General features: G+C 49.5%; 1 protein-coding gene across 1 annotated transcript; it reads right to left on the minus strand.

Moving 5' to 3' along the window:
* Positions 1-4,694: 4,694 nt before the first annotated feature.
* S100A11 (S100 calcium binding protein A11) lies at positions 4,695-10,167 on the minus strand. Its single transcript, XM_027580563.1, has 3 exons — positions 10,017-10,167; positions 5,955-6,107; positions 4,695-5,025 (listed from the first exon to the last, which is right to left on the minus strand). The coding sequence occupies exons 1-3, from the start codon at positions 10,017-10,019 to the stop codon at positions 4,870-4,872; spliced, it is 312 nt and encodes a 103-aa protein (XP_027436364.1). The 5' UTR covers positions 10,020-10,167; the 3' UTR covers positions 4,695-4,869.
* Positions 10,168-10,501: the final 334 nt, after the last annotated feature.

Raw genomic sequence — 10,501 nt, forward strand, 5'->3', positions numbered from 1 at the left:
AGATGAAAATTATAAAAGATTTTATAAAAGGACTTGATAAGATAAGAAGTTGTTTGAAAAAAGAAAGAAGATTTAAAAAAAAAAGAAAAAAGGGAGAGAATGTGATCAGGCAGGAGACTAGAACAGAACCATACACTAGTGATTTAGGGTATATTTTTATCTGTTAGAAGAAACTGTATCTCAAAATTTTAAAGAGAGAACAACTTATATATATATGCCAAAAATAAGGGTAACTACTATGAAGGGATAAAATATGACTCTAAAAATGAAAAATAAAAAATGTTTGTTTTTTTTTTTAAAAGAGATTGATAAGATGTTGGTTGAAAAAGGGAAAAAGAAAAAGAAGAAAAAAAACAGTTAACAAAAATTAACTTTGATGAACTAATGAATCATGGTAAAAAAAAGCCATGAATTCTATGTGCAGTATTCCCCTAGCGCTGGAGTTCTCCCGTTCTCCTTGATCGGTAAACTTGGTCTTGGCTTGCTGGCTGTTCATGCTGATCTTCTGGGGGAGGGGCCTGTTGCTGTGGTTTCCAAATGTCTTTGCCGGAGGCTGAATTGCCCCGCCCTTGTTGGTCCGGGCTAAGCAAGCTACTCGGGTTTGATCTCAGGAGCTTTTGTTCCCTGCAAGCTCTCCGTACAGCCTTGGAGGACCAGGGCAAAAATGGTGGCCTCCCAATCTCCACCCGGAGGAGCTGAGAACTCGGGGCCCCGCTCCTCAGTGCGCCCCCAGAGAAAAGCAGTCACTCCCTTGTCCCTGGTCTCCGGCCGCACTCCGTGCTCACCCGGCCTGTGACCAAGCATTTGTATCTCTGGCACCCGACCCCGTGTGGAGTCTCCAAACCCAGCAGATCCCTGCGGTGCGCTCCCGCGCCGCTCCTCCCTGGGAAGGAAGGGGAGTCTCCCCGGATCTGCCGCCTGTTGGGTCCCTGCTGCAGGAGCAGTGGCCCGACTGGGCCGCGGATCACAGTTTATGGCAACCCCAAGCTGAGAGCCCGCGCCTCAGCTCCGTCTCTGCAGCTGGCTTCCCCGCTCTGATACCTGGGAGCTCTGCCACACTCAGGCTCCCCCGGTCTTTCTGTGACCCCAAGGGTCCTGAGACCCCACTGTCCCGCGAGGGTTCCACCCCCGCTTAGCCACTGGAGCGACGTCCCTCCGCGGAGCCGACTTCTAAAAGGTCCGATTTTGTGCTCTGCGGCTCTAGCACTTGCCAGAAGCGGCCGACGGAGGCCCCTCCCCCGCCGTCTATCCTCCCGAATATCGCCTCGGATTCACTTCTCCGCACGTCCTACCTTCCAGTAAGTGGTCGCTTCTCTGTTCAGAGTTGTTGCTACTCTCCTCTTTGATCTCCTGTTGAGTTCGTAGGTGTTCAGAATGGTTTGATCCCTATTCAGCTGAATTCCTGAGACCAGACGAAATCTAGGTCTCCTACTCCTCCGCCATCTTGCTCCGCCCTCAAAGTTGTGTGGATTTTTGACTGCGTGAGAGTCAGAGCCCCACCTCCTTGTGTTGTTCAGTAGTCAACTGTAGAGTCCAGTTGAAAACATGTTGTGTTGGAGGCATGTGTTCCTTATGTGCGCATGCTCCTTGTTTTTTGGAGGATCCACCTCACATGTCTGATCCACTCTCCCCAACTCTTAGTTCTCGTAGTTTGGGTGGGGGTCCACCCCCAGCTCTAAGGGTCAAGTACACAGTCCAAGCCTACGTTGATCAGTGCACTGCATACCTTCAGACTCATTGATTGGCCTGGGTGGGCACATGAAACAGGCCAGGGGTGGGAACAGCCCAGGAATTTAGAGAAAGACACCATCTCCTACAGCTGTGCTGAAGCTCAAGCTGTCCCTTGGCTGTTCAGTTACACAAGCCATTAAATTTTTGCTTTGCTTACAACAATTGAAATGGAATTTCCCATGACCGACAACAAGCTGTGGGACAGCCAGGTAGAGATGTTGGGTTCAAAAGAGGACTTGAGAATTCTCAAGATATATTTGGGCTGGGGATATAGAAATGTTAAGTCATGAGCATACAGATCAAAGCCATGAGTCTGAAGAAGGTTGCCCAGGGAAAATGCACTGTGTAGAGACCCATTAGTGTGAGTGCCATGAAAGGGGAAGCACGGAGCCTGATAGTTTGTGGGAGGGACGCTTCATCCCCACTTGGAGTTTTGTGAGGCTTCCTGGAGAAAACCATGTAGGCTGAGAAGGGAAGGGTAGGTGGAAACGGACCTGAGAATGGGTGTGGTGAGGGTGGGACAGAGTTCTGGGCAGGGAGCTCGGGCCAGGAGGTGAGAGAACCCCTCGTGTTGAGGGAACTAAAGGTCATGATGGCTGGAACATAGAAAGTGCACGCATGAAGGCAGAGCCCGGGAGGCCCAGTGCACAGTGAGCAAAGTGGCGCTGCTGTGCCTGGCCTTCCATGCCCAAGAGCACTGGGGAGTCCACTGAAAGGCGCGAAGCTGGAGAGCAACCAGATCAGAGGCTTCAGGAGGGAGGAAGGTCTGGAGAAGGGCAGGGCGAGAGGAGCAGGGCCACTGAGGAAGCTGCTGCAGTATCCAGAGGTAGTGGTGCCCGGGTCGGGGGAGGCCTGGGGTAGGTTCGAGGGATATTCTGGTGAAGAATGAGATTAACTTGAGGGTTTGGGTGGATGTGACGAGTGACTTCCATGTTTCTGGGCAGGGTGGCTAGGTGGACTGAGGTGCCATTTCCTGAGATGGGGGCAGTGGAGGAGGGGCCAGCTGGGGACTTGGGAGGATGGTGAATTCAGTTTGGGGTACGCTGACCCAGAGAATGTGAGTTTCTTCAGGACAAGAATCTCTTCTGCCTTATTCATACCCTGTCAGATACACGTTTACACTTTGTTCAATACTTGAGTATGTGAAAGATACTGGTATTTTACGTGGAGAAGGAGGCAGTGTCGGAGTTCAGGAGCTAGAAGTGGGTTGAGGAGAGAGGTATGTGTGGACTGGCCTCTATGGGTAAATGAAGATGGGTGGACAAGATCTGCAAGCAGAGTGTGAGGCATGGGAGGCAGGCTTCGCACATGGCCTGGAGTTGAAGGACCATGATTGCCTGATGGGGTTCCTAACCATGATCTTGTCCATGTCAGCTCTGCTCCTCTTCCCCGACCTCTTAGACTCTCCTTTGCTAAGTCTTCTTCCTCTTGCTACCCCCCGCTTTCCAACTGCGGGCACGCCCCCAAGCCCCCCCGTTTCTCAAGCCAGATCTCTCCAGACTTCAAATGCAGATGCCCACTGGGCATTGCCAACTGGACCTACTAATGGCACTTTAAATACAACAGCCCTTATGAGTTTATCACTTCCTCCCCAAACTCACCTTTCTAATAGGAGGCACTTCAGAGAGTTGTTGATTTGAATCTTGGTGTAAAAGCTTGGCACAGATTGGGTCTTACTTCTTTCCAAGTTTGAGGGAGCCAAGCAAGTGAAGATTTCCCAGTTAGTTCCCTGAGCCTGATGTCTTAAAGCCAGGGCCAGTGATTTCTTGGTAGAATAGGAAATGGGCCAGTAACCTTAGGGTGCCTGATGTTTTTCCATCTCTTCCCTGGCTCAGTGTTCTTTGGGATAGTAACACTTTTTAATTATTTTTATTATTTATTTGTATACGGGTGCACCTGCCAAGGGAATAATATGCAGACTTTAACTGACTACAGATTCTATCCCCTGTGCTGCTAATGAATTAAGGAACTTATCCAAAAAGTAGTTACAGTTCTACTTGAAAACTTAGGGTCTTGCCAGCCTGAGGCACTGGTCTTCATTCTGGAATGTCAGAGCCAAACAAAAAATGGTCCTAGTAATGGTTTAATTCATTCTATTAATTTATGAAGGAAGAAACTGCTATCTAGAGAGCTTTTTACTAAGAAGTTAAAACTCCTGCAGATGGATAAGGAATCAGAGGGCCTCTAGAAACAATCACTTTCACCTGTGCTGCTTAGGGATATGTGCCCCAGAACATGCTTCTCTTTGTGTACTGTATTTAACCCTAGGTCAGCCTTCCAGTCCCTGTGTCTAGGCTCTTTCCCTGCTGCTTTATCAGAGGGCTTAGAAAATTAAGACTAATGTCTGCGCAAGCCAGACATAAAGAAGGAAACCCACAGCCAAACACCAAGACCTTGACCACACTAGCCTCCTTTCCATTCCTCCAGCATCCTGCTCCTTAACACCTCTGGACCTTTGCCCTTGCTGTTCCTTCTCCTGAAACTCCCTCCTCCATTTTTGCTGAGGTTTGCTCCATCTGATCCTTCAGATGTCAGCGCACATGAGATCTCGGAAGAATGCCCTCCTCCAGCCCCGGTTAACCTGTAACACACAACCTTGTAATCTTTCCTCCACAGGATTTATCACATTCTAGTCATCTTGTTTGTTGCTTACTCATTCATTGTCTCCCCCACTAGAAAGTCAGCTCAGTGAATGCGGGACCTTGTCTGTCCTGCTGACTGTTAACTTCAGAGCCTGTGACAATGCCCGTACTAGGACACTGAGTGAGTTATGACAAGTGACATCTCTCCATCAGTCTGAGTAATCTGGAATGACTCTTTTGGTATTGTGAGTCATAATTGCATCTACACGCAGTGTGTATTTTCACTATTTACTGTGCAGCTCTGGGAACTGCTTCCATCACGTTAATTCCATTCCTCCCATGCTGCTTCCTCCCTGGCACAAATGTACTGACTCTCTAGTGTGTGCTTTAAAAAACGCTATTGCTTTATTAACTACCAGCAGGACTGGCCTGCACAGGGGGTGGTGGATGCTCTGTGCTCGGGGTCCGTGGAGGATGTGAGGAGAACGTGATGGTTGGGAGGCTGTATTGAAGGAAAGAGGTGGTCTGGAGGCCAAGGCCCAAGAGCCCCTCTGATTTACTTCCGGAAATGGGCAGACCTTGTAAAGGAGTCATGGCAAGCTATGGCCATGCCACCAATAAGATTAAGAAATTCTTGGAAATCTAGCTGCCCGTCAGCGTTGAGGTCCAGTTTCTTCATCATGCGATCAAGGACACCAGGGTCCTTCTGGTTCTGCAAAGATAACAATAACCATCATGATACCACTACTATTAATAATATATTAATTTATATCACACTTTCTAAGATGCTTTCCATTACGTTGCCACATCTTAGTCTCACAAGAATGTGTGGTACAGGGTAGGGGTTAGTAACATTCCCACTTCCCAGACACAGAGACGGACTCAAACAGGTGAAGTGACTTGCTGAAGGGGAAGACCTGCGACCAGAACCCACGTTTTCTGGCTCCCAGCCCAGGGTTCCTCTGTGACGGCCAGGGGTTGTGCAATTTCACAAAAGCAGCGGAACCCCTTTTTCAAGTGTTGCATGCAACCGCAGTGTACAGACTGTAGGGAAGTGGAGTGATTCGAGGTGGAAAGAGGATGCAGGCCCGATCCGCCTCCCCCTCCTCCGCTCAGCCTAGTGGCCAACACATCATGCACTTGCAGCCACTAGCTGCATATGGCTGTTTCAATTAGGGATTTAGAAAGTCAGTCCGTAAGTGGCACCTGCACCTAGTGGCTCCCACATTGGATTGTGCAGATATGCAGAACATTATTTCCATCATCACAGAAAGTTCCATGAGACAGGGCTTCCCTAGAGGCTTTGGGATGGAGGAATAAAATTTGAAACTATCCTATTACACCATTTACCATTTCGTATGCCTTTTCCCTAAATGAAAGAAAAAAATTACCATTCCCTGTGTCATGTAGTTTGATAACTTTGATCTTTAAAATATATCTTATGCAAAGAAAAGAAGAAAAGGTCCTTTCACGGTCACGCAGAGCTCACTCAGAGGCCTAGGGGCTCAGCCTTGTCTATGCAAGCCCCCGGCTTAGAGTGAATGAAAAGGAGGCAGAGTGTGGGCCTTCACTTCTAGCCATTCTGCCAGTGTCTTATTTCGAGCTCTGGTTAGTTTGGGGGCCGGGGGCTGGGAGCAATACCTTTGTGAAGGCAGCCAGTTCTGTATTCATGAAGGTCAGGAACTCTGTCTTGGAGAGCATGCAGTTGTTACCCTCCTTTCCAGCAAACTTCTGGAAAACAGCAATCAGAGACTCGATGCACCGCTCGGTCTCAGTAGGGCTGGACATTTTTGCCTTTAGAGAAAAAAAGTCAGGGCTCAGACAAGGGCTAGATGCTAGAGAACACTCTATAGAGAATCTCATACCTTCATTTTGGGACAAAGCAGTTTCCTAAAAGGCTAGGTCATTTTTTAGGGGGAGGAGGGGCCCAGAACGAACACAGAGAGTCACATTCCGTGAGCATGCCTCCTCTATTGGTTCCCATGCTTATTCCAGGTGAAGCATAGTGAGGGTACGCATGGAGCATGTGGGTGTGTCTGAAAGCAGTAGACTGCCTTGATGACAGTGAGCGCGGCAGGTTTTACTGATGTTTCTAGAATCTGTGGGTAAACAGATGTATAACTATATAGCCACAGATCTGTAAGCACGCCAAGCACCGTCTAGAGATTAAATAATTTCCTATTTTCTAAGAGAATATAGGGGCTGCCGGGATGAATGAAATGGCAGCTTTTTAAGGCAATACTGGGGGTGTCTCGGTGGCTCAGTCAGTTAGGTGACCGACTCTTGATTTCGGTTCAGGTCATGATCTCAGGGGTCGTGAGATCAAGCCCCAAGCAGGGCATGGAGCCTGCTTAAGAGTCTGTCTGCCCCATCCCAATAAATAAGTAAAAATAAAGCAATACTGAATTCCTGGGACTCCTGTATTTTCTAGAAGAATACTAAATGCCTAGTTACTATTGTGTGTGGGGTGGGAGACCTGAGAGCTTTTTGGATGTTCAAAAGCAGCTTTCATATCGAAGGTTAGGAACCATTAATTTTACATGTGAGGAAACGGAGACATGAGAAGGGAACTGACATAGCAGAATCACCCCTAGAATCTCCGCCTCCAGGTCCCTTTCTGTAGTTCTTGGTCTTTGTTCCTTCTACTTCCAGATGCCACTAATTCCTACAGGAATGGCTTGAGGAACTTCTTTGGTCACTTCAAACCACAAAGGTGGATCTCAGGAAGGGAGCTCTCAGGTTGCTACTCACACAGCTCCTGACATCTACAGAGCTGAACCTTAGCCATGGTAGCACCAGGAGAAGCTGGGGTCAATTCTGTGTGAGCTCTGCTTTCCTTATAACAGAATTCTTCAGGGAAATCCTATTTTTCAGAGTCTTCGGGTCATTCTTGCTGGTACCTAGATCCCCTGGTGGTTCAGGCTGGCCACTGCAGGCTTTCTGGAAAACTTGCCAGTGATGCCCTTCCTTTGAGGCTTTATCTTCAGGTATTAACAGTGATCTTTGTGGGGTTCCTGGGTGTCTCAGTCCGTAAAGCTGCCTTTGGCTCAGGTCATGATCTCTGGGTCTTGGGATCAAGTTCTGCATCAGGGTTCCTGCTCAGCAGGGAGTCTGCTTCTCTCTCCCTCTGCCCCTCCCATCGCTCATTCTCTCTCTCTCTCTCTCAAATACATAAAATCTTGAAAAAAAAAATCTTTGGACAGTGACATTTGCAATTTAGCAGTTAGCTTTTAATTTGGTCCTTTTGGGACTTCCTGGAGGCTTTCAATCCCAGTAATTAACAAGCCTCGGACTGTAATTAACGTGCTACCCAACGATCTGAGCCCTTAGCCACATAGCTCTGGGCTCCTTCCCTCTTCCCTCCTGTAGCCTTTTCATCCGCAGTTTCTCCAGGTGCTTTACAAGCTAGCTGAGCTGCCTGATCTGTAAATTCTTCGGAGGTGGTTCAAATGAACTCTTCTGGAGGTGGATTCTTTCCCAACAGTCATCTTGTTGGGATTTTTTCTTTTTTCTCAAAGAGAACTTTTTCTTAAGGAAAGAAAAATGTTTGTAGGTCCAGGGTTTGGGAGTGAAACAGAATACCACGGCCTGGAAACAGATGTGTTTGCTCAACCGCCTCCCTTATCAGGACTAAAATCTCACTGTCTTACTAATGTGTCAGTTGACAGGAAGAAGGTCAGCTGGGAGGGCAAGCCAGATAAGGCAGAAGGTTCCAGGCTGAGGAGCAAGGGCTTTGTGAGGCCTACAGATGCTCCTCTGCCCCCCTTTCCTTGTGGAATTCAGACCGTTTTGCTTTTCTAGTTTCAAAGTGGCTTTCTGCCTTATTTTTTTTCCTTCCTGAAACTTGCTATCAGCCACACATGGAAAAAATTAAAACCTCTGTACTTCTCCTCAGAGATAATTTTCCAGAGCAAAAGAAAGAAACACAATTACCAAATTACTGAAATGGAATTGCAAAATTGCAAGCTGGAGGGGGCTTGCGAGATGGTTCCAGAGAAGGGAGGCCCAGAGACAGGAAAGCTTTGCTCAAGGTGGAGCAGAGGCTGAGAGAGAGGAGAACCAGATCTCCTGCCTGGAGGCCAACACTCCCCACGGCTCACTGCATCCTCACAGTTGTATTTGGCAACATGATAGGAAGAAGAAAATGGTGTGAGATAACTGGATACCGTGAATTTTAAAAGATTCCTCAACATTTGAGGAAAGGGGGAAGAAAAAGTAATGTGAAAAAGAAGTAACACTTGAAAAAGACACCAGCATTGCTGTTGTCATACTTTTTTTTAAGTAGCCTCCTCGCCCTGCATGGAGCCCAACGTGGGGCTGGAACTCACAACCCTGAGATCAAGACCTGAGCTGAGATCGAGAGTCCCACCCTTGACCAAATGAGCCACCCAGGGCCCCTGCTGTTGTCATTCTTAACCAGTATGCTCCTACCCTCCTACTCCCCCGCCCCCCGAAGGATCCATAATGGCATCCACCGTCCTCCAGGACAGGACAATCATTCCAGATCTTCACCACCTATTGGTGCGGAGTCCGCCTTTTCAAGGTTCCATGGGACACATGCATGGAAAGTAAAGAGGGGAAGAGTAGGCAGCAATAAAGGTTGACACACTAGAGCACAGGGGGGCAAATGTGTTTGTAAAGGGCCAAACAGTAAACATATTAGGCCACTGTGGTCCATGTTGTCTCTGTCACGCAACCACACAGGCTACTCATAGGGGAACGGGCGAGGCCGTGTGCTAGTAAAACTTCATTGATGGACAATTAAGTTTGATTTTCATACCATTTCACGTGTAACAAAGTATTATTCTTCCTGTGATTTTCTTTCCACCACTCAAAAACGTAAAATCCATGCACAGCTTGGGGGGGGGGGGAGACACAGAAACCCCATCTGTCCCCCGGGCGTAAGCTTATTCGACTCCTTTCACTAAAGAGGCCTTTGAGGAGGTAAATTTTGGAGGTGGTTTAATGCAAAAGTTAGAAAGAGAATTCAAAGTAGCTTGGCAGGAACTGGGAAGAGAAAAACAGATGACGACACAAGTCCCTGAAAAGATGGTGGGTTCAGAGGAAAAGGGCAGGAGGAAGGGGCTCGGCCTGGACCGGGCTCCTCCCACGGTCCGGGCTGCATTCCAACGGCTGGGAACGGCTTCAGTTTCAGGCTCTTTGTGTCTTGGCCGGTTGCCTAGCTTTACTGAAACGGATTTTCCCAGGGCTCAGACGGCTCAGTTCTGAGACGTGCCCTTTTCTGGTCTACAGAAACAACTAGAGCGGCCGGACGCCCCCTCTGCTCCACTTCTTTCACTTGTCTCCCTGGCTTCCGCGAGCCCAGGACTGGGCCAGGGGCCTCCAGCCCCAGCGGGACCCCGCGACTTGCCCACTTCCCGGCGGAGGGGGATCGGGCGTGGCGCCACCCCGCAGGGACGCGGTGCCGAGCGCAGCCCCCTTCCCCAGCCCCGCACCTTATCGCCGCCCTGGAGCCAGAGACCCTCCGGTGGCCGCCTCTCAGCTGCTATCACAGCTACCACTAGGGCTGCTTCCTTTCTGCCTCTCTACCCCAATTCCAACCCGCTCCCCCACCCAGGATTTATTTTTCCTGCCCTGCTTCCTGCCACGTCCACACAGAAATGAAAGATCAAGCGTGGTGAAAAGCACCGTGTGGCTCTTTTCATTGCAGAGCCTCGAAGACGAGAAAAAGGTCGGGCTTACCATGTGTTCGCTGGACTGGCGAGGACGGTGCGTCCGGCGGCGGAGGCGCTGCGAGTTCTGGGCGGCTGGCGGCCGGCGGCGGGCTCCGGTCTTTCTCGGCGCCCCGCCCCGCGCGCGGCCGCGCCTGACTCACGAGCTCCCCTCCTGCCAGCCCGCCTCCGCCTCCGCCTCCCCGGCGCAGATCCCAACTTGTCCGCCCCGCCCGTGTTGCCCAGCGCGCCGCTCACCCGGGACCCGCTGTCTCTTCCTGTCCTGTGGGCCTTGAAGATTTAAAGGACTTTTCTGAATGAAAGGTTTTGCATAGTGGTCTTGGGCGTGGTGTGCCCATGTCCGTGGCTCTTTTCCGTGTACGAGCTCACTCTGCTCATTCAGGTTAGAGAGGCAGAAGGATCCTTTTAAAAACGGCAACGTGGAGTGTGCGCCTTAATTGTACAAGTTCCCTAGAAGCCGGGCTGTCTATTCCTTCACACTAAAGTTGGCCAATA

This window comes from Zalophus californianus, chromosome 4 (genome assembly GCF_009762305.2).
Source record: "Zalophus californianus isolate mZalCal1 chromosome 4, mZalCal1.pri.v2, whole genome shotgun sequence".
Lineage (NCBI taxonomy): Eukaryota > Metazoa > Chordata > Mammalia > Carnivora > Otariidae > Zalophus > Zalophus californianus.

What these genes read in the sequence shown, in the direction of transcription:
- S100A11 (XM_027580563.1), bottom strand. An exon ending in AACTGGCTGCCTTCACAAAG is followed by an intron (nt 5,026 to 5,954) that starts GTATTGCTCCCA and finishes TTATCTTTGCAG; the next exon opens with AACCAGAAGGACCCTGGTGT.